The sequence below is a fragment of the Heloderma suspectum genome, chromosome 6 (assembly GCF_057233095.1).
Source record: "Heloderma suspectum isolate Gila_16-S chromosome 6, 16-S_ref, whole genome shotgun sequence".
NCBI classification, from domain to species: domain Eukaryota; kingdom Metazoa; phylum Chordata; class Lepidosauria; order Squamata; family Helodermatidae; genus Heloderma; species Heloderma suspectum.
In genome coordinates, this window is record NC_139463.1 from 32,123,802 (window position 1) to 32,148,411 (window position 24,610).

Sequence of the window (24,610 nt, forward strand, 5' to 3'; positions counted from 1 at the left end):
ATAGTCCATGGGCCGCATACTTTATTGTTAAGTCTTTCTATATTAATTCAACACTTTTCTATTGAATTTTAATTTGTATTTGTTTGGCATTGTTTTTATCTTGTATGCCATCCTAAGAGGGTTCTACCCTTAAAGGCATCCTAAAATTAAATTTAAATAAATAAATAGCTGCCCAAGCATGCCAGTTGCTGTCACCAGGCTTGCTTCAAGATCTCATACCTAACTCTTCTGTCTTTAACTGAAGATGCCAGGTACTGAACCTGGTATCATGTGCATACAAATAATGTGTTCTGCCCTGAACATATCTGGTCTCTGAGAAAACACATACTCATTGTGTGCGCATATGAGGGAGAGAGAGTGTAAACTAAAGTTACAATGTTAAAAACAAACCCAACACAAACACATGTCTATTTCCCATTTTTATTTTTACTAAACACTTATTTAAAAAAGCATTTGAAAATAAAACTTAAACACATGCAAAATTACAAAGCTACAGAAATGCTCCCCAAACAATGTGTCACTTCAAAGTCCCCCATTTTTCCCCACTGTATGCTGTCTTCCAATTGCACCGAAGCATTAATATTTAAAGGTGAGTCTGTGCAATAATCATTTAGCAAAATGTACAGCATATGTTAGATATATTCAGAAGGATAACTGCATACTCTTTACATTTTGACTACACTTAAAAATCTATACTCTCATACAAACACAATGTCATCAGCAAGTCAATTGAAATACAGAATAGCAAAAAAAATACCCATTATAAATACAACAGGCCATAAATGGTAGGACAGACAGAATTAATACAATCCAAAATGTATTCTTCCATGAGAGTATCTGCCTTAAGGTTAAATATGGCATTCTCACAATCAGCTAAATTGCTGAAATGCATAAACCCCACCAACTTCTAGTATGCTCCTAAGAACCCAATCTGGCTGTATAAATGAAATGGAGATCAAGTACACACACTCTCTTAACTAGGGATGTCAGAGAATTCCACCACGGATCTCAGTGAAGCCGAATGCCAGTGCATTCGGTCCCCCAAAATCTGTGGTGGAACGAAGCCCCCCCACCCCACGAAAGGTGCGTGAAACAGAGCACTTACCTGGTGCTGTTCGCGCTGCTTTGCGAATGGCAGCCGTGTCTGCGGCTGCCATTCACTTCCCCATTTAGGCCGTGATAGGCTACGTAAATAAATACTTACGTAGCCTATCACGCCTGACGCAGGGATGCCATTTGCGTCCCTGTGGAGGCCGTGATAGGCTATGTAAGTATGTATGTAGCCTATCATGGCAAAAAAAGGGAACACAAATGGCGGCTGCCGTTGTTGTTGTTGTTGTTCAGTCATGTCCGACTCTTCGTGACCCCATGGACCATAGCACGCCAGGCCTTCCTGTCCTCCACTCTCTCCCGGAGTGTGCTCATGTCCATATTCATTGCATCAGTGATGCTATCTAGCCATCTCAACCTCTGCCGTCCCCTTCTCCTTTTTCCTTCAGTCTTTCCCAGCATCAGGGTCTTTTCCAGAGAGTTTTCTCTTCGCATTAGGTGGCCAAAATATTGGAGCTTCAGCTTCAGTATCTGTCCTTCCAAGGAGCAGTCAGGGTTGATTTCCTTTAGGATGGACTGATTTGACCTCCTTGCAGTCCAGGGGACTCGTAAGAGTCTTCTCCAGCACCACATTTCGAAAGCATCAATTCTTCGGCGCCCAGCCTTCCTTATAGTCCAGCTCTCACAGCCATATGTTACTACTGGGAAAACCATAGCTCTGATTAGATGGACCTTTGTGTTCCCGTTTTTTTGCTGTCATAGGCTACATAAATATTTATGTAGCCTATCATGGCAAAAAAAGGGAATGCAAATGGCAGCCGCCATAGCCGCCGTCATTTGTGTTCCTGTTTTTTTTGCCATGATAGGCTACGTAAATATTTATGTAGCCTATCACAGTAAAAAAACAGGGGCGCAAATGGTGTAGTGGCCTCCATTTGTGCCCCTGTCTTTCGCCGTGATAGGCTATGTAAATATTTACATAGCCTATCATGGCCAAAAACATGAATGCAAATGGCGGCGGCAGCCGCCGCCACCATTTGCATTTGCAGGCTCCAGACGCCTGCGAATGCACCTGGCCGGCAGCTCCGCGGAGTTGCCACGGAGCGGAGCCAGCTGGGTTAGGATTTCGGGGGGAGGTGTGGAGCATCTTGCACAAATCAGATGTGGGCAAAGAGAGTGTGTGGCAGAAGCAGGATGTGTGTGGCAATGTGTGATAGCAATCCTATCTTATTTCCTCCTCACTCAGATGCCAACTGCTAAGCATCAGCCCTTCACGCAGACTCATAGGAGAAGGCCACAATCCTATGCATGCTTACTTGGAAGCTGGTCCCACAAACTCAGTGAGATTTGTGTAAATATATTTAGGACTGTGACTCACACTGCTCAAGCTATTATCCCCAAAGCAGTTAAGCATCAGTCCATGAAGTGCTCACTCTAGATTCCTGTTGAAGACAAAGGGATCACTCCATGCTGCTTAACTGCTTTTAGGATGGCACTGTTAGGTTCAATTTAGACATTAGTCTTGACAATATGGGAGTCAATTCTATTTCCTGCATAAATGTTCAGTGAATTATTGACATACAATTTGATTCTCCAACAGATCTAAAGCCTGTTTTCAACTTCACAAGACTTGTTGGGCCAAAAGAGACCTTAGTTTAAATCAGCATCTAGCAGCTAAGCCGCCCCCTTTTCATGCTAGAGTAGGTGCAATTAACCTAATCCAGACCCTAGCAAGGGGATGGGGGGCTTTTAAGCTCTGGATCAGGCCCCCTGCTCCAACTCTAGAGTAAAAATGAAAAAAAAAAGTGTAACTGCAAGATACTGATTTAAAGTAATGTCTGTTGTGATCCGTTGTGAGTTACATTTGTGTGCTTTGAGTTCACACACAAGACTTATCGATAGATGCAAACTTTGGAATGCCTGTAGTGCCTACAGTTTCCCCTTAAAGTTGGTTGCAAAGTTCAACAGGATCAATACAACAGGTCCCTACTAATTTCGTTACCTGAGATCAATGGCAGTAGCTAAACTGTTTGCGCATATAAGAGCTCAAAAGTCAATGAGCTGGAATTCTACTCTCATGCAAAAATACACCGTTCCTAATAAAGTTATCAGGCAGTGACATATGTGAACCTTAGGAGGTAAAACAGAAGGCTTCCTGACTAAAGGTCCCCTCATGTATGAAAGCAGAAATATGCCATGCATATTCCATATTACCATGCTAGTAAGCAGGAATGCTTTTGCAATCTGTGAAATCTTATGTGCTATTGTGACCGCTAATAACTTATCGATAGACCTACCAACCTTATATTGATTCCAGTATTAATAAAATATTTCTCCATGAAAATGATATTTCATTCAAATTCCTCTTCACCAAAAGGAGTAAGATATAGGGTGTCGTCAGCAGCAAGTGATGGGAGATTTTGCTGGACCAAGATGATATTCACCATAGTCCACCTCCCCAACACAAGACCAACTCTGCCTCAATGAACAGTAACCAAAGTGCTGTGCAACCTTAGAGGCAAACTGATTCACTGCAGCATGACCTTGGGTAGGCAACAATTGTGGTCCACAGGCAAACAAGCTTATAACTACATACACAGCAGCCTACAAAAAGCTCAGGCTACAATGGATCAAATAGTACGGCATGTTCACCTAAGAACTGAAGAAGGTGGTTTGCAGAATAAGTTCTGAAATGAGTAATTAAAAAAAACTTATTCTGTTTTAATCCACCTGATCACGAGGTCCACGGCATCTGCGAACAGCCCACAAGGATACATCTCTCTAAACGTGGCAGCCCCATTTGCTAAAACACTGAATCAGGTGTGCATGATTCTTCTTTGGGGACTTGCTGTCTCATCTTGAAATTCCAGCCAACCACTATTTGTCTTCTTGGTTTTAGGCGAACATGACTGCTTCTGGAATTTTATCACACTAGAAGCATCAGAGAAGCTTCATAATTTATGTAATATGGGAGGGAATTTCCACCTTTCTCTTTCTTTATGGGCCTCAACTACACTCTCAAGGCAGTTTACAATATGAAAAAGGGCTCTCTGCACTTTTTAGCAGTACCCAAAATGGTACTTCCATGTACCTCTTCCTTCTCCATTGGGAGATGCATGTATTCCCAGAGTAGGGCTAACTGACCTTAATGCAGGGGTGGCCAAGATTTCACATTGGACTTCACTGAGGAGAACAGGAAGCATGAGTTACTTGTGCGTCTGATCCCCCATCCCCCTTCACCATGCACACTTTCCATTGTCAGGACTCAAGTAACAACTGGAAATCCTTTCTTTCTCTCAAAGCTAGCCTTTTGTTTAATATGAATGATTCCTTGGATTTTAAAAAAACAAAAAACGACCTTGCTGATAAGGTTTCTTTAAGAAGCCAATGTAATGGGAGTAAGCTAGCAAAGTACATGTTTTTCCATTTGGTCATTATGTTCATAGGCATATTTTGTTCAAATTAGCTCGACTATCTATGAAGGAACATGGGATCTGATCAATGGTTAGGGTTTTTCCCTTCATAACAAAATTATCCCTTGTCTGATTACCCTACAAACTATTTTATACCACTAAAAACAGAATCAAAGTTGACTGCAAAAGGAGTAAGTATGCTTGGCGGACACCTGTATGTTCATTAATACTTAGCAGATAAAACAGCTCTTGAAGACACGCCACCAAAAAGGTGGATAAGCGAGAATGTATTCTCCCTTACGTCTGTTGCTTCATACAGATCTTATCCCTTCTTGACATTGCTAAATCAACAAGGTGGACTCTTGAAGAGTGCTACCTCAGTGTATCAGGAAACACATGACCAATGTGACGATCAACAATATGGAAGGGTTGGCGAGAAGCAGAGCAACACCCGACATCAACCGGTACTGCTCTGTGCACATTTGGTGTACCACTCTTGTCACAACCCTGGTTTCCATCTCATCTGCTGTTTTGTTCCCGCTGGGCTCGATGTACTCCATCACCGTGACGTTTGTGCAGTCTCTCACAAAGACATCCTTTGAAACAGGCTGGTCATACTTTGGGTAGTAGACCTGGTCAGAATACCGATTGCGGTTTTCGTGCCACCACCGTTCCTCATCACGGCTGTGGAAGCCAAAGTTCATATTGGACATGGCGCTGCCTAGGAGGTAGCCACCGAGGGCTCCCACTGCAGCTCCTCCAAGAGCTGCTCCTGCCACATGCTTGAGCTTGGTCTTGGGTGGCTTAGGCTTCCATGGCTTGCCACCATATTGACTGCCACCTCCATAGCCTCCCCCATAACCAGGTTGTTGAGGGTAGCCAGGATTGCGCTGTGGATAGCCAGGTTGTTGAGGGTAGCCCGGTTGTTGAGGGTAGCCCGGATTGCGCTGTGGATAGCCAGGCTGATGAGGGTAGCCAGGTTGTTGAGGGTAGCCTGGATTGCGTGGGGGGTAGGCAGGGTTTTGTGGATAGCTAGGGTTTTGTGGATAGCCTGGATGACGTTGCCCCCCTGTATTCCAGCCACCACCACTGGGTTTGGGCTTCTTTTTGGAAAGACAGACCTCAGTCAGAAGCAGGAGAAAGAGAATTGCTAGCCAGCAGGTCGACAGGTACTTTCCCATGATGGTGATTCTGCAAACCAAAAGGGAGGAGGAGCCTCATTATATAAAGACTAGCCTGAAGGTTAAGGCAGGCAGTGTAAAAGTTGGTCTATACATCATATGAAGCAAATATTAAGCAGTGCAACTCTGCAACCCTCTGGTGGAATGCCTGTGATTCAACCCTTTTTGACCATGAGGAGCTATGGTAGAAGGGCAGACTCTGAGGAGACTGTGAGGAGAGAAAAGAAGTGCATGGCGGAGATTGGGAAGGAAGTGTCAGAGGAAACTGTGAAGAGGGAGAGACAGAAACAGAAAAGAGGGGACCTGAGGAAGCTGAGAGAAGACCAGGAAAGAGAGCAGCAGTGGCAACAGGTTTCTGCCCCTCCCCAGTCAGCAGTGGTTCCATAACCAACTGTCAATAACTGAGGCCTACAGTTAGCTCACAGTCTCAAATTGCACAGCTGGGGACATGTCTTAAAAAACAAAAATCTACATTTAAGCAATGGACTCAGTTTCCCTCTTGTTATTGTTTAGGGGTGGGCAATTTATGGCCCTCCAGATGTTTTGGCCTCAGAACGTTTCATTGTATTTCACTAATAGCCATGACAAACAACATAACTTAATATATATCATGCAATAACAAAACATAGACATAAATCAACAAATCTCCTGCACAGACAACTGCAATAGCATTCAGAGTTAAAAAGTCACCTGCACAGCTAACTACAGTAGCATACAGAGCGATTGCACGAATATGCTTTGCGGCCTTAGCAAACAGGGTTGTTTTGTGGATAATGTAAGAGTCGTAATCTGACAGTAACCAGCAAATCTTCACATTGATAAGTTTACCCTGTGAGGATGCCAAAATCTGTCCCAGCAATCTCTCCCTGGGGTTTTGGTATAGATAGCAACACAGTAAATAATGTGAGGTATCCTCTACCTCTCCCATACCACAGATACAGAACTGTACATTTCTTGGAACACGCCTATATCTTCCATCCAAGAATGCGGTGGATGTGGTTTAGAAGCATAGATCTGTAAATAAAGTTCTCAAGGAAGCAAAAGTGAGAGCTGGTAGATATTGGGCTCTTTCATGATCCATATTAAACAGGCAGTACACCGAGAAAAAAATGAAAATTTAATTAGATCTAAGTCCTGGTTATTATCTATTCCATATATGTAATCTCACAATTTGTTTTGGGCTCCCAGTATGGTGAAAATATCTGGTGGAAGATTTTCTTTGGAGAAAATGGCATGACTTAGCCCAGCCACCCTTCTTCATTTGTTTTCTCAGGCAAAGTTCGGGGAGGTGGTCTTCAGGCACATCCAAGACCCTCTTATAATACAGAAGGTCTTTTGAGTCCTAGTTTCTACTGATACCAAGCCTGTCCCTACCCTGAGGAAGAGAGCTGGGGTCCCTGGGGGTACCGCCAGTCTATATCCCAGGAACTTTGACAAACAGCCTACAACTTAACCCCCAAATTTCAATACCATATTGGATTTGAGCAACCCCTTTTCCAAGAAACACTTTCAGTGCTGGAGCCACCAATGTGCCTCCTCTGGAATAGTAAAAAATTCAGGATAGCTCAAGTTGTCTTCTGTTCTGGAGCTGAAACTTCCAAGAACTTGTCTCATCGAAGTATACACCCAGGTATTTGAAGGCAGAAACCTGTTCAAACTTATTTCCACCTAGCCTCCAGTTATACCAGACCTTAGATTTGGTATAGTTAATTATGAGCCATTCCATTTGGCAGAAATCATAAAATTTGTTCAAACTTCTCCTCAGCCCAATTTTGTTCATGGACAGCAGTACCAAGTAATCTGCATAGATTAATATTGCAACTTTACAGTTGCCTATTGTGGCAAAGGGGATGGGGGGATGGGGAGAGTGCTCTGGGCAATTTAACTCACAATATTATTAATGTAAAGATTGAACAGAAAGGTGCTAAGAGGCATCCTTGCTTGACTCCTTTGGTCGTGCAGATTTCTTCCGACAATCTCCTATCTGTGCTAACCCTTACCCTCATAAGGGTATAGGATTCCCTGTATAGAATTCCCAAATCAGGAACAGCAGTCTCTTATCAACTGTTGATCCCTGCAAGCTTATCCCACAAGTGACTCCTGTTGATTGACTCAAAAGCTGAGGAGAAGGCAAATAGACAAATCGCCTTTTGGAAGGACCAATGGTATCTCTGCAAATCAGATGGTGCAAAATGAAAATATGGTCCCCTGTACCATGGCTTTTCCTAAACCCAGCTTGTTCTTGGTGTAAGATGTTGTTTTTTGTCTTCCCAGTCAGACAACTTCTGGAGGAGGAAATGGCTAAAGATCTTGGAGCCGATATCCAGTAAACTTACTGGTTGATAGTTTTGAGGTTTAGATTTATCTCCCTTCTTATAAATTGGAAATATTGTACTCTAGTAAAGATTCCAATAGTATTAATGAGAAAAGACAATAGTATTAATGAGGACAGCTAGACTGGTGGGGACGAGGGAGAGGCCCTTTTCTGTGGTGGCCCCCACTCTGTGGAACTCCCTCCCTAGGGAACTCCGTCATGCCCCCTCTTTAATGAGCTTCCGTCGTGCATTAAAAACGTGGTTGTTCAGGCAGGCATTTGGGGTGGGTTAGGGTATTTTAGGAAATGTTTTTATTGTAGAATTTTATTGTTTTAAACTGTTTTATTGTATGTTGTACATCGCCCAGAGTGGCTGGGTGACCAGCCAGATGGGCGATTAATAAATTTATTAATAATAATAATAATAATAATAATAATAATAAAAACAATTTTGGTAACAGAGGTGCCCACCATTCAGGATTACTCTTATAAACCTCTGGCAGGGTCATATCCTCTCCAGGTGCTTTGCACGCTGCTAAGGCATGGATATGTTTGCCCACTTCTTGTCCCGTGACTGGGGGCCATTCTGGGTATGCTGCCAAGACCTGGATGGAAGTTGAACCACTGCTGCCAGTACCTGTAACATTTCCAGAGGTGTTACTAAAATAAGTATGTCAAGTCCTAGCTGAAATACATGTCTTTAATGTGGGATTTGATCCCTTATCTATTCTAGTAATGAAGTCCCAAAACTTTCTCTCAATCTTTTTCATGGCTGCAAAACCCAGCTCCTTCCACTGAGCCATCATAAACATCATTTTTTCTTTCTAAAAGGTTCTTGTAATCGAAGTCAGAAGCCAATGCTTCCAAATCGACTTCCCGCTTCAGCTGCCTTGCCCTCCTAGTTAACTGAGATGGGTTCTTTTTAGCTTGCCTGCATTCTGTGTCATACCACCCAACTTTATAGGAGATCAATCCAGGTTGATGGACTGTTCTCATTAGGGATGGCCTTAAGGCATTGGCTATATTCAAACTGCCTAAGTGTCCTTCAGCAATGTTTTGGTGTACTCCCAAGAGGTAGGGAGTATTCAAATGATCCAGGTCTGACTGGCTAATAGAGGTAGACCATCCGAAACATTTCCCACTTATGATTGTTTCCTCTGTTGTGTCTATAGGTAAGGGATATAATTAGAGAGCTTGTATAAAGATGAGCCAAAGTATAGGTAAGTCATCACTTTCTGGTTGATCTCCAATATTATAGCTCACCTTATAAGACAATAAATTTGGTGAGCAAAAGATGTAGTCTGTAACACCACCTGATATACTATTAAGAAATGTAAATACCTGTTAGAGTTATCCTGAAGGCATATCAACTGGAAAGAGGACATTAGCTCATCTAGTCACCGATCTTCTTCATTAACTATTTTATCCTGTGAAAAGCTGAGGATGAAACTTTTGAAAAGCAAATAGCCAATGTGTCAAGGAAGCATGATGTAGTAGTAATGGGGGACTTCAATTTCCCCGATATTTGTTGGGAGACAAATTCTGCAAAACATGGCCCCTCCAGGAAATTCCTGACTTGTGTGGCGGATAACTTCCTCCTACAGGAAGTAGAGGAAGGAACTATAGGATTGGCTATCCTTGACTTGATCCTAACCAACAGAGATGACTTAGTGGATAAAGTAGCAGTTACAGGAACTCTGGGGGAAAGTGACCATGTTGTACTTGAGTTCTTGGTTCTACGTAGGGATGTACGAAAGGTACTTACCTTTCGGGGATTATGCTGATGGTGCGGGGGGAGGCGTTCCGTCCCTCCCCCCGAAATCCTCGCCGGGGGGGGAGGCGCTCCGTTCCTCCCCCCCCCCCCGAAATCCTGGCCGGCCGGCTGTGGTCTGCAGCGATTCTGTGGAGCCGCTGGCCGGCTCCGCCAGCAGCCAGACATCCGGCCGCTAGCTAGCAGGGACGCAAATGGCGGTGGCTGTAGCCGCCGCCATTTGCGTCCCTGCAGTCAGCTGTGATAGGCTACGTAAATCTTTACGTAGCCTATCATGGCTGATTAAAAACAAACAAACAAAAATGTGTGTAAGCAAATGGCGGCGGCCATGGCCGCCACCATTTGCGTTCTTTATTTTGGCATGTCTTGGTCTACGTAAACATTTACGTAGACTAAGACGGTGAAAATAAGGGGAACGCAAATAGCGTAGCGTCTACGTACGCGCGTTTTTTTTTGCGTACGCGCGTTTTTTGTTTTTTTGTTTTTAAGTCAGCTGTGATAGGCTACGTAAACATTTACGTAGCCTATCACGGTGTTTTTTTTAAAATCTAGCCATGATAGGCTACGTAAATCTTTACGTAGCCTATCACTTTTTTTGTTTTAGTTTTTTTAAAAAACTGGAAATGGCGGCGGTGGCAGCCCGTTGGAAGACCGGCCGCCGGAGCCGCCGCCACCACCAGGAAGATCTGCCCCAGGTAAGTCCCATCCTGGGGGGGCTGGTGGGGGGGGTGGCGGGCCGTTCTGCCACCGATTTCGGGGGGCCGAATGCGCTGGCATTCGGCCTCTCCGAGATCCGTGGCGGAACTTTCGTACATCCCTAGTTCTATGGGAAGCAAAAGGTGAGTGTAGTCAAACGTGTACCCTGGATTTTAAGAAAGCTGATTTTAATAAACTCAGAACAATGATAAGTAAGGTCCCATGGCAAGCGACTCTAACGAGAAAAGGAGTCCAAGATAGGTGGGAGCTTTTAAAAAAGGAAATTCTCAAGGCACAATTACAAACCATTCCAACAAGAACAAAAGGTGGAAGACAACAGAAGAAGCCAGTGTGGCTTCACAAAAAGCTTAGAGATGACCAGAAAACAAAAAAGGACACATATAGGAAGTGGAAAGAAGGCCAAGTAACAAAGGAAGAGTATAGGCAGGTAGCACAGAATTGTAGGGATGGTGTCAGGAAGGCTAAAGCTGAGAACGAGCTGAGGTTAGGGAGGGATGCTAAAAACAACAAAAAGGCTTTCTTCAGCTACATGCATAGTAAAAGGTAGAGGAAAGAAATGGTTGTTCAGCTATTAAATAAGGATGGCAAAATGATAACAGATGACAAAGAAAAGGCAGAGGTACTCAATTCCTACTTTGGCTCAGTCTTCTCCCAAAAGAGAGTCTATGACCCCGCTGGCAAAGGCGAAGTACAGGCTGAAGGAGCAGGATTGCAGCTTGAGATCAATAGGCATATGGTCAAGGAACACCTCATTACTTTGAATGAGTTCAAATCTCCAGGGCCAGATGAACTGCATCCTAGAGTAATAAAGGAACTGGCAGAAGAACTCTCAGAACCGCTGTCTATTCTCTTTGAGAAATCATGGAGGACGGGGGAAGTGCCAGATGCCTGGAGGAGGGCTAATGTTGTCCCTATCTTCAAAAAGGGTAAAAAAGGAGGAACCTGGGAACTACAGACTAGTTAGTCTGACATCAATCCCTGGGAAAATTTTGGAGCAGATTGTAAAGCAATCCATTTGGAAGCACCTTGAAAACAATGCAGTGATTACTCGAAGCCAACATGGATTTGTCAAGAACAAGTCCTGCCAGACAAATCTGATCTCATTTTTTGATCAAGTCACCTCCCTTGTGGACCGTGGGAATGCTGTAGACATAATATACCTCGACTTCAGCAAAGCTTTTGACAAAGTGCCCCATGATATCCTGATGAGCAAACTAGCTCAAAGTGGGCTAGATGAAACAACGATCCGGTGGATCCACAGTTGGCTACAGAATCGGACTCAGAGTGCTTATCAATGGGACCTTCTAAAACTGGGGCAAGGTAACGAGTGGGGTACCACAGTGCTCAGTCCTGGGCCCAGGGCTCTTCAACATTTTTATTAATGACTTGGAGGAGGAGGTGCATGGAATGCTGATCAGAATTGCAGATGACACAAAATTGGGCGGGATAGCTAATACTTTGGAAGACAGAAACAAAATTCAAAGTGATCTAGATAGACTGGAGCGCTGGGCAGAAAACAACAGAATGACAGTTAATAGGGATAAATGCCAAGTTCTGCTCCTAGGAAAAATAAACCAAATGCACAGATACAAGATGGGGGATACGTGGCTCAACCACACTACAAGCGGGAAGGATCTTGGAATTGTTGTCGATCACAAGCTGAAGATGAGCCAACAATGTGATGTGGCTGCAAAAAAGGCAAATGCTATTTTGGGCTGCATTCATAGAAGCATAGCTTCCAAATCCCGGGAAGTACTAGTTCCCCTCTACTCAGCACTGGTTAGGCCTCATCTGGAGTACTGTGTCCAGTTCTGGGCACCACACTTTAAGAAGGATGCAGACAAACTGGAGAGGGTGCAAAGGAGGGCAACAAAGATGATCAGGGGACTGGAAACAAAGTCCTATGAAGAGAGACTGAAAGAACTGGGCATGTTTAGCCTTGAGAAGAGAAGACTGAGGGGAGATATGATAGCGCTCTTCAAGGACTTGAAAGGTTGTCACAGAGAGGAAGGCCAGGATCTCTTCTCAATCATCCCAGAGTGCAGGACACGGAATAATGGGCTCAAGTTACAGGAAGCCAGATTCCGGCTGAACATCAGGAAAAACTTCCTGACTGTTAGAGCAATGCGACAATGGAACCAATGACCTAGGGAGGTAGTGGGCTCTCCCACACTGGAGGCGTTCGAGACGAGGCTGGACAGCCATCTGTCAGGGATGCTCTGACCTGGATTCCTGCATTGAGCAGAGGGTTGGACTCGATGGCCTTGTAGGCCCCTTCCAACCCTACTATTCTATGATTCTAAGCAATCATGTGGAAATACATCACTACAGTCCAGACCAAAGGCATTTCCATTTTCGTTAGGTCCTGAGCCAACACGAGCATTAAAATCACCACAGACCATTATGCTTGCTTCAGGGAACTGTACTTCACAGAGGTTCAATACCTCCGCCAATTCTTCCCATACAATTTTTGAGCTTAGTGAAGATTTATCAGGTGGGAAATATATGTTGAACTGCATGGTCATATGCTTCTGATGAACATACCCAATCTAACTACAACCTCCATACTGTAGTAAGCTTTTAAGTGGCTTGTGCATGATGTCACATAGTGAAATATGAATTTATACTTCCATAACTATGAGAGAGATCTTCTAGTCACCCTGATTTCAGAGGGAAAATTTAGCAGCAGGATCCTAAAGGTGTGGGAAGTACTTAAAATCCCAAACATATGATGCCAGAAAGGAGATAGAAATGACCATTCTTGTGATGGCTAATGTAGAAATCTCTCCCGCTCCTCCCACACACACACCGCAGTTTTAGCTTTGTGATACAGCTGTGGCCAGTTTTTAAAATTTTACTGATTATTTGTTCAGCATCAGCCCAAGTTCAAGGCTAGCAGGAGAAAAACAAAAATCACTGCTGCTCTCTGATCTTATTTCCTCTTACTGTCATTTTGAAAGTCTTGATTGGAAGAATCAGCAATGCAAGGCACATGGGTATAATGCTTCAAAACAAAACATGTTACATTTGAGAACGATTGCTTCACCTCTATCCAGCAGAATTTGAGTCTTATCCAATGACTCAGTTGAGATGTAAGCCAGAATTCCTGACAAGCAAGCATGCTGGGGCATGGTATTCAATCCCTCCCACATGGTTCCTTAAGCTTCCAGCAGATTTTGAGGATTATCCAATGGCCCAGTTGAGATGTAAGCCAGAATTCCTGAGAATTCTGGTTTACCATAAACAAGCAAGCCTGCTGGGGCATGGTACTCAATCCCTCCCACATGGTTCCTTAAGCTTCCAGCAGATTCTGAGAATTATGGCCCAGTTGAGATGTAAGCCAGAATTCCTGAGAATTCTGGTTTACCATAAACAAGGGATGTTTATGCTTCTTTATGGTAAGCCAGAATTCTCAGGAATTGCATGCTTCTCAGCTGGCACATGCTACTCAGTCCCTCCCACATGGCTCCTATTGTCAGCAGGAGCAGCTAAACAAACCAGGGAACCTCTGTTTGCGGTTTCTTGACTGTTATGTCTGAATTGGGTTCTCTAGCCGGAATAAGCAAAGAGCACACCCTGGGTTATGATTCCAGCTTGTTAGGAGTGGAACAAGCCAGAGATCCCAGCTCAGACTTAATGGTAAGGAGTCTCAAACAAGATCAAAAGGACAAAAAAGGTGCAATAATGTCAATTATAAGGCTATTAGTGCTTGTGCAGAGCAAAGCATAAATATGAAATACACAAGATTTGTTCCAAGGTTTATATACAAATTCAAAAAACGATTCCAAGATTTACTTATATATCACACTGTCTCAGGTTAATAATTTCTGACAAGGATAAAGGCAATCACGCCTAGTAAAGTCTATACAATTAATGGTTCAACCAAAATTGTTGAAAGTACATTTGGACAATTTGAAAGCAATCATACTTGGTAAATACCTTTTTAAAATATCTTTTAAACCAAAATAGTCTTAGGTGAATACGCTGTCTCAAAATGATATTTAACAATACTTATACATCACGCTGTCTCAAAGTAATATCAGACAATGATAAAGGTGGTAACACATAATAAGTAAAGTCAACACAATTGTTTATTCAACGATAACAACTCCAGAATGTGGTATCATTTCTGCACTTCAGAAAACTGATTGTGTGACCCAAATGTCTGATGTACAGCCAAACTGTGTTCCTCTCTTACTCACGCTGAATGAAGGGCTGAAAATTATTGAGGGAAAATTAGAGTGGAGCGCTTCAAATCATTTTAACTGAAGTTTGTTGGCTCCAACATGAAACTTTCTTGTGTTGCCCTAGTATGTTCCTGGCTATATATTATTCCTGAACTTCAATGCCGAGCATGTAGGAGGTTTGTAGCGGCTTGTGTATGTCATATTTATGCTTTGCTCCACACAAACACTAATAGCCTTCTAATTGACATTATTGCACCTTTTGGGTCCTTTTGATCTTGTCTGAGCCTTCAATTGAGGGTTCCTCTCCCTTTTTCTTTGATGGTAAGGAAGCCACGGATGGACGTTCCCTGGTTTGTTTACCTGCTCCTGTTGGCAGGACAAGCCAAGCAGGAAAGATTGAGTAGTGTGCACCAGCATGCTTATTCAGTCATAGTAAGCCAGAATTCTCAGCAATTCCAGCGTACTGTGATGTGCGAAGATGGCCGGTGAAAGGGGCTTGAATTTTTCATGGACACCGGTATCTGAACTGTTTAGTGCTAGGATTTTCACGGCAGAAGGAACAACCTAAGAACTTAACTAAGAAGAGCCCTGGTGAATCAGACCAAAGGCATATTATGTTCCCAAAGTGGCCAACCAGCCACCTGTGGGAAGCCCACAAGTAGGACATTTAGTGCAATAGCACTGGCATGCTCATGTTCCCCAGCAAGTGATATTCAGAGGCATACTGCCGCCAATACTGGTGGTAGTATATCGCTGTCATGTTACTCAGTATGCTATTGAGCAATACAGGAAATGGCAGCATTAAATCTGCATCAGCACCAATGGCTTAAGGACCCAAATACTCCTTCATAAATATATTTTAAATGAGTGTAGCACATACCTCACCTAAGCAGATTGGTACATAAACTTTTCAACCTAGATTTCCATTTTCCAGAGGATGGTTTGGTACAGTTACATAAGGCAGCAGTGTTCCTGCACAGAAGTTAGCTCAGCAGGGAGACTGACAGCACACTATGTACCACTGGACATGAAGGAACTCAATCCCTGTAGTTTAAAGCACCAGGCAGAATCTTTTAAACCATAGCAGGATTGAAGCCTTCATTGCCAAGAAGGACTGCTAGATTTTCCTATCATCACCTGCCAAGGGTGGGCAGTGATCATGAAGGCAGAGACAGTGGGTAAAAATAGCTCCGAGACGTGGTATTTTGTGACAGGCAAAAAGCAGATGGCATGACCAGTGCGTGCTAGAAGGAGTGTTTGCTTTTGTTTTTACTATAAAAGCCCTTTAACTGCAGTTCTCCACAAATATATAAATTTAAGATTTAAACCCTTTCTTCAGGAAAGCAAATGTGTCCTTGTTTTCAATCATAGCGTGCCTTTAAGAAATGTACAAGGGCCAAACTACACATTGTGTTAAATGCTGGATGCGCCTGATCTCGTCTGATCTCGTAAGCTAAGTAGAGTCAGGCCTGGTTAGTACTTGGATGGGACCCCACCTGGGAATCAGGGGGTTGGACCCGATGGTCTTGTAGGTCCCTTCCAACCCTATGATTCTATGATTACTTGAGACTATAAGTTAGAGTGCAAGCCTATGTCTGTTTAGACAGAAAGAAGTCCTACAATTCCCAGCATGCCCCAGTCAGCATGCCTGGCTAGAGGAATGCTGGGAGTTGTAGGACTTTTTTTCTGTCTAAACATGCATAGGATTGTACCCTTATTCTCTGAGCGTGGATCCTTATGTAGTCAAAATGGCACCATTCACACACAAGAGGAAAGTATCAGTAGGCTTGGGGGAATCCCAAGATTTGCAGAAGTACACAAAATGTTGAGAAAATTAAATGCCCAATTGCCGAACCCTCCCTAAAACAGCCCAATGAAGACTGAGCATGCTCAATGGCTACAGAATGCTGACTGATAGTTGTTGCTGTTGGTGGGGAGAACAGCTGGGGGGAAGAGGAATGGACTGGAATATCGTGGAAGAGGGCATGGCCGGCTGGCAAGATGGAACCCTAAACAGAGGCACTCCACACTGCAACATTTTCCTAAAGCATGAGAGAACCTGATATCTAATAAATGAAGTTATCATTCACTGTTAGAAGGAAAGGCTCCCTTCAATATTTGCTCAGTCATCAGATTTACAGCACAATCTTATGCATGTTTACTCGCACGGAAGTCCCACTGCATTCAAATGGGGTTTACTCTGCAGTACAGGCATTTAGGCTTGCAGGTTTTATCAGTTACCTGGTGAGCGTTGCCAAATTACAGTAAGGCATATACAAACTCAAGGCCCATCGGTAGTGTAAAAGATCAAAGTTCAAAAGATGCACTGAAGTAGATTTCAACTGACCATTGCCTCCTTAAGTTGGTTGTGGTTCTTATTATTACAGGGGAATTAGAGCCCTTTCATCTTGTGTGCAAACTATGCGCTAGCATTGCATTCAAGCTTGAGAGAACAGCCATCTTTGAGTTTTCTTTCACTTCCATCAAATATGGCTCAGAGAAAGGAGACAGTGCATATGTATAGTTTTTATAATTACAGCCTGCCACGGGCCCCTGGTCCTGCCACCTTTGCTCATTATCACCTCCATCAATTAATTGGGGGGCACATATTAATTCATGATTAAAACTCTTGTTGCATCAAGTGAGTGACTTGAGCTGGGAACCATCCTATTTATTTATATGCTTCATTTCCTCCAAGGCGTTCATGGTTCCCCCCTCCTATTTTTATTTTCAGAACAACCCTGAGAGGTAGCTTAGGCTGAGAGGTAGTGACAAGTCCAAGGTCACCCCCATGAGCTTTATGGCTGAGTGGAGATATGAACTCTGGTCTCCCTAGTCCTAGTCAACACTCTAATCCAAGGATGAGGGATGATGCTATTGGACTGCAACTCTCATCAGCCCTAGCCAACATAGCCAATGGTGAGGGTTGATAGGAATTGTAGTCCAACAATGTCTGGAGGGCCATACATTTCCCATCCCTGCTCTAACCACTATGCTGCACTGGTTCTGCTGAATTGATGCAGAAAATTATCCACGCTTTGGAAGAACTGCTCGAATCAGGAGATGTACAAAGTCAGCTCTGAACAGCTCTTTAATCTGGACAGCTCTGACCTAAATCCCCTGTTTCAAAATCTATGGTGCATGTATTACTTGATGAATCAATCTGATTAATGCTTCCGACCTTGTTTTAAACATAGAGCATTTGAGACTGTGGGAGAGAGTGTTCTAGCAAGGGACTGTGGGATGTTCTCCAGGGAAGTATTCAGCGTCACAGCAGAGTGGGAGGGGCTCCCTTGACTAACCAGTTCCCTATGGATGTGCAGAACAACAGGCAAAGCTCTTGGCTTGGAACTGCGTGCCTTTTTAACCCTGCAGCTTCTGGAAAACAGAGCTCGCTTCTCAAGCCCAGAGAAAGGAAGAGCTATTATAAATGGGCATTTCATCCCTTGCTACACCTGTGATGATCCCGAAGTTCCACTAATTAGATCACCAGACCACCTTACCTGTCTCCTGAGAAACCTGTACGAGGGTCAAGAAGCAACAGTAAGAACCAGACATGGAACAACCGATTGGTTCAAAATTGGGAAAGGAGTACGACAAGGCTGCATATTGTCACCCTGCTTATTTAACTTGTATGCAGAGTACATCATGAGAAATGCCGGGTTGGATGAATCAGAGGTCGGAATTAAGATTGATGGGAGAATTATCAACAACCTCCGATATGCAGACGATACCACCCTAATGGCAGAAAGCGAAGAGGATCTCAAGAGCCTCTTGTTGAGGGTGAAAGAGGAGACAGGAGAGTGCAAAAGCTGGTTTGAAACTCAACATTAAAAAAACGAAGATCATGGCATCTGGCCCCATCACTTCCTGGCATATAGAAGGGGAAGAAATGGAAGCAGTGACAGATTTTACTTTCTTGGGCTCCAAGATCACCGCAGACGGTGACTGTAGCCATGAAATTAAAAGACGCTTGCTCCTGGGGAGGAAAGCTATGGCCAACCTAGACAGCATAGTAAGAAGCAGAGACATCACCTTGCCGACAAAGGTCCGTCTAATCAAAGCTATGGTTTTCCCAGTAGTAATGTATGGCTGTGAGAGCTGGACTATAAGGAAGGCTGAGTGCCGAAGAATTGATGCTTTCGAACTGTGGTGCTGGAGAAGACTCTTACGAGTCCCCTGGACTGCAAGGAGGTCAAATCAGTCCATCCTAAAGGAAATCAACCCTGAGTGCTCATGACAGATATTGAAGCTGAAGCTCCAATATTTTGGCCACCTAATGCGAAGAGAAAACTCTCTGGAAAAGACCCTGATGCTGGGAAAGACTGAAGGAAAAAGGAGAAGGGGACGGCAGAGGATGAGATGGCTAGATAGCATCACCGATGCAATGAATATGAACTTGAGCACACTCCGGGAGAGAGTGCAGGACAGGAAGGCCTGGCGTGCTATGGTCCATGGGGTCACGAAGAGTCGGGCACGACTGAACGACTGAACAACAACAACAAAAACATGTTCTGGCACCTTAGCGTTTATCCTGGCATGATCTTTTGCAGGCAACACCCAACTCTCTTAGGCAGCTTTCTCGTTCCTCTTACAAATGATTTTAGGGTGCGATGCAAACGTCAACAAGCAATCCTCCTTGCTCCACAAACAAGAGGGTTGCACAACCAATAGTTCCCCCGTTTTTTTTTTTTTAATGCTGTCGATGGTTGTGACATAATTCTCAGAATCGTTGCAGGATCTTTCCAAGGCCAAGAAAGATTTTGTAGGAGATATACTTTAAACATACAAAAGCAGATCTCTGGTTTACTCTTACAGGAAGGCTTTTACTTCCTGTCTATTATCTCGGTTTAGAGAAATATGATTTCTCTGATTCTGGGAAGGACTGAGTCATTTTATACTCAGCACAGTTACTTTATAATTGCTCATAGACTATACTATAAAACATTTATTAACAAGCAGCAAATGCCCAGACTTGGCGGTGGCCAGGAGTGCATTTGCACAGCTGAGGTTAGTGCGCCAACTATGCCCATTCTTAAAGATGACTGATCTGGCCATGGCTACACATGCCTTAGTTACATCCTGTTCAGACTACTGTAACATGCTCTATGTGGGGAAGCCTTTGAACACTGTTCAGAAACTTCAGCTGGTCCAGAATGCTGCAGCCAGACTATTGACCAGGGCTGGTTTCAGGGAGCACACAACTCCCTTGTTACGGTAGTTTTACTGACCTATAAAGCCCTATCCTGTTTGGGACCAGGCCACCTGAAGGGCTGCCTTCTCCCACACAAGCCTGCCTGGTTCTTAAGATCTTCTGGAGATGCCCTTCTTTTGGAACCACTGCCTTCAGAGGTGTATTTACTGGTGACCCAAGAGAGGGCCTTTTCAGTGGCCGCTCTCAGGCTGTGGAACTCCCTCCCAAGGGAGGCTAGGCTTGCTCCTTCTCTGCTGTCATTCTGCCAGCAGATAAAGACCACTTTATTCAAGAAGGCCTGTAGGTCGGGTACTGTTTTTATTATTTTTATTCTGTAATTGTCTTATTTTTATAGCTTTTTAATGAATTGTTTTATTCAGTGTTAACTGTGCCCGTAAACTGCCTTGAGTGCTATTTTTGGGCAGAAAAGAAGGGTACAAATCAAACAACAACCGACACAGTTTTCTGTTAGCAGTGGTTACCCCCTGCCAGGAGTGATCCCACCCAGTATCTTCCCTTTACTTTTACAGTTTTACACTGTAAAATATGATATCTGATATGATATATGTAAAATATGATATGTAAAATATGATAAATGATGATATGTGATATATATCACATATGAACATGACATGTGATGTGACTACTGCACTCTTATAATCTTCATATTTATTCATATATGATCTCTATGGATCTGACCTGCAGATTCCACAGTGGACTGGCTTTTTCTAAGTCATGCAGATTTCACAGACTTGTGGGCAAGTTTTGCACTTTTGGGGGAAGGGATTTGCACTAATGCGCATTAACACAAGTATAACAAAATTCTGGTTAAAAAAATATGCTTCCGTCACTGACAGGAAATGAAAGATGCCTGAAAATCCACAAAACATAGATGGAATGGATTCAACAAAATCCGTACATCTTTAGCCAGGGCAGCCCATAGTGGCATACATGGACGCTGCCTCCTAATCTTAAGGAAAATATTGCGGGGGCACTGAATTATTGTACCTGTCATTTATTTACTATTAACATTATATACTGCTCTCCCCCCCCCCCCCAAGAAGCCATAAAGGCAGTGATCTATCAGCCCCAGATACCTGGCAGTCCAAAGCAAGGTTCCATTCCATCCATCTTTTGGAGAAGAGGCAAGTATTGCATTATTGGGGGGGGGGGATGGGGAGGGTTGTGGGGGATGGTGGAAAGGCAGAATTCTCCACGCAGCGTCCTATTTGTCTTGCTACCCCCTCAAGCTCACGGATGACACATCGCTCCTTCCAGGGACTGAAAGGCGTGTTTTTTTGGCAGGCTTCGCGTTTCTCCATTGAGGTCGCGTTGCGCACACGGCTGGCCCGCGGGCTGGCGGCGGATGGCAGCGGCAGGGGCGTATTTTTAGCCGTCTTAACAATAAGAGCATTGAGTCGGGTCGGGCTGAGCCGGGGCGTTTACCGTTTCTGCGGGCCCTCACGCCCACCGAGAAGCCCTCCTCACGCCCCCTTCCTAGAGCCCCTCCCCATCTCTCCTCGCTAGTCGACGGGCCAGCTGTGCCGGGAACCCCAAAGGCGCTGGACTCTGGGCCCCTGCAAGTCTACGCCGCCCCCGCGCTCCTGGGCGGCCCGCCACCGCTCGCCGCGCCACCCCCCGGATTCTGGTTCCAAACTCCCCCTTCCCATCACCGCCCCCTTTCCCGGCCCAGACGATCAACGCTGCCGCTCCTGCGGCACCCACCTGGGCGTTTCCTCCCACGAGCGCCCAGCGCAGGGCGGCGAGGGCCCGGCTGGCTGCGGGCACGTCTCCTGGGGCTCTACCGCGCGCGCCTTTCCCCGCGCGACTCCGCTCTGCCAGGCGCCGCTGCCCCGCGCTGCCGGTGAGACGACGGGCCCCCGCGCCGGGGCCGGCGAACGAAGGAGAGGAGGAGGAGGAGGAGCTCCACCCGCAGCGCTCCTCTTAGTCTGCGCCCTCCGCGCTCCCGGCTCAGCTACGGGCTGCAGGCGGGGCGCAGCCGCCGCCGCGTAAGAGACGCGGCCTCGCTGTTGCGTCGTTGGTCCCGCCGCGACGTGATGCCTGCCTGCTCAGAAGCGAGCCCCGGTGGCTTCGATAGGGCCGACCCCCGGGGAAGGGGTGATAGGATTGCAGCGTCACGGTGCGACCCCGTACATCTCCCCTCGGAAGTAATTCCCGTTGCCCTCATAAGGGTGCATAGAAACGTGCACGCCCATTTATATATCTAGGATAAAATATATTCCTGATGGTTGTAAGGTTGTTTTTAACCTTTATTATCATATAACATTATAAAACTTATTAGTGATTTGTTAGCATTATTTATCCTTTTTAATTTCTCTCATTATTAATATTATTGAGAATCACTTCCTGGCATACGGAAGGGGAAGAAATGGAAGCAGTGACAGATTTTATTTTCTTGGGCTCCAAGATCACCACAGACGGTGACTGTAGCCATGAAATTAAAAGACGCTTGCTCCTGGGGAGGAAAGCTATGGCAAACCTAGACAGCATAGTGAGAAGCAGAGACATCACCTTGCCGACAAAGGTCCGTCTAATCAAAGCTATGGTTTTCCCAGTAGCAACGTATGGCTGTGAGAGCTGGACTATAAGGAAGGCTGAGTGCCGAAGAATTGATGCTTTCGAACTGTGGTGCTGGAGAAGACTCTTACGAGTCCCCCGGACTGCAAGGAGGTCAAATCAGTCCATCCTAAAGGAAATCAACCCTGACTGCTCATTGGAAGGACAGATACTGAAGCTGAAGCTGAAATATTTTGGCCACCTAATGCGAAGAGAAAACTCTCTGGAAAAGACCCTGATGCTGGGAAAGACTGAAGGCAAAAGGAGAAGGGGACGACAGAGGATGAGATGGCTAGATAGCATCACTGATGCAATGAATATGGACTTGAGCACGCTCCGGGAGATAGCGCAGGGCAGGAAGGCCTGGCGTGCTATGGTCCATGGGGTCACGAAGAGTCGGACATGACGGAACAACAACAATATGGTCACTGGAAATGAATTGTAGGCCTGCTTCCTTGTTATAAGACTGATGACATGAGCAGATTACCCTGGAGAAGATGCTGATGCTAGGGAAAGTGGAAGGCAAAAGGAAGAGGGGCCGGCCAAGGGCAAGATGGATGGATGATATTCTGGAGGTGATGGACTCGACCTTGGGGGAGCTGGGGGTGGTGACGGCTGACAGGAAGCTCTGGCGTGGGCTGGTCCATGAAGTCACGAAGAGTCGGAAGCGACTGAGCGAATAAACAATAAATACAATCGAATTTCAATTTTATCAGTGTTATAGATATAATTTTTAAGCTAATGGAATTCGAAGCCCGTGTGTACTGGAGTTTATATTTAATCCTTTTAAATAATTTCCCCTTTTTTGTTTTTGTTGCTTCTTTCTGATATTGTTGTGTCCTCTTAAGAATATTGTATTGTTGGGAAACTGTAGCTACCAATTAGGTTGTTGGTACTGTTTATTTCATTTATAATGATAAAAAATAAAAAGTATTTTCAAAAGGAAAAAAGAAAGAAAAGAGAGGAAGTAATTCCCATTGTTTTCCTATACGCTCCCAGGTGGGTACGTATAATAGGATTGCAGCTTTAGCCGGCGATCCTATACGAAATCCCCCCCCCGCATTTTATTAATTTCCTGAATAATTAATGTGGTAAATACTTTTCTAAACAAAAAAGAAAACCACATCAACTTTAAATCTATTTATTGACTGAAGGTACTACTGCTCTACCTTTGACTTTACTGGTAAAAATACTGGCGGAATCCATTGACTGCTTGGAGATTGTCTTTCTACTTCTCTGTAACAGAAAATTTTATTTATCCTGCGATACTATGCACACCTCCCTGGGAGCGAGTCCCATTGAATTCTACAGGGCGTACTTCTGAGATTAGACATGCATAAGATTGTACTGTTGGAGTGCAATCCTGTACCTGCCTTAAAATTGAGATTGGTTCAACAAAAATGGATGTTTTGTGTCTCTTGGACACCACAGAGGCTTGCTAAGAAGAAGCTGGCTAGCAGCAGCATGTGATGTGAGCATGACCTGCAGTGGCTTCTTTTTGGCTGGAAGTCATTGCTTGTATACATTTTGTTCTTGAAAAATCTGTGATAATAGTGAATGCACATGCACTTTTAAGCTACACCCCCGTGATGTGTGGATTAAGAGATGGACAGCAGAAGTGGATACTGAGGGCCCTTACAGTTGCAACAAGACTTAGGGCGCAATCTTATGCATGTTCCGACAGAAAGAAGTCATGCAACTCCCAGCATGCCCCAGCATAGCATAGCATTTACATAGCATGTAGGACATTTTTTCTGTCTACACATAGGATTGCACCCTTATACTCTAAGCTTGGAAGGAAAAACACCCACACCTATCACTCAGTGGACTGAAGATCTTATTGTTCTTCCTACATTTGAGCGTATCTCCTACAACCATCAAAGTCATCTGGATACTTATTTAGATATATGGACTGCTTATATTAATGCATATAAGGGGGGTTGCACTCCCCCTAAAGGAGCAGGTTTGTAGTTTGGGGGTGCTCTTGGACCCAGAACTGTCACTTGAGGCACAGGTGAACTCAGTGTCACGGAGCACTTTTTATCACCTTAGGCTGATGTACCAACTATGCCCTTATCTAGACAGAGATAGCCTAGCTACAGTTATCTGTGTTCTGATAACCTTGTCTGGATTACTGCAATGTGTCATATGTGGGGCTGCCTTTGATAACGGTCTGGAAACTTCAGTCCAAAAGGGAGCAGCAAGA

The 24,610-nt window shown here is 44.5% G+C and overlaps 1 protein-coding gene across 2 annotated transcripts; it reads right to left on the reverse strand.

Moving 5' to 3' along the window:
- Positions 1 to 406: 406 nt before the first annotated feature.
- LOC146340627 (major prion protein homolog) lies at positions 407 to 21,870 on the reverse strand. Of its 2 annotated transcripts, XM_084803930.1 has the most exons (3): positions 21,553 to 21,832; positions 4,840 to 5,654; positions 407 to 1,751 (listed from the first exon to the last, which is right to left on the reverse strand). In XM_084803930.1, the coding sequence occupies exon 2, from the start codon at positions 5,642 to 5,644 to the stop codon at positions 4,841 to 4,843; it is 804 nt and encodes a 267-aa protein (XP_084660056.1). In that variant the 5' UTR covers positions 5,645 to 5,654; positions 21,553 to 21,832; the 3' UTR covers positions 407 to 1,751; position 4,840. The 2 variants fall into 2 exon arrangements, with proteins under 2 accessions (XP_084660056.1, XP_084660055.1); XM_084803929.1 differs by having other exon boundaries at positions 429 to 5,654; positions 21,553 to 21,870.
- Positions 21,871 to 24,610: the final 2,740 nt, after the last annotated feature.

Excerpts from the sequence above, each read along its gene's own strand:
- LOC146340627 (XM_084803930.1), bottom strand. The coding sequence starts at position 5,644 with ATGGGAAAGTACCTGTCGACCTGCTGGCTAGCAATTCTCTTTCTCCTG.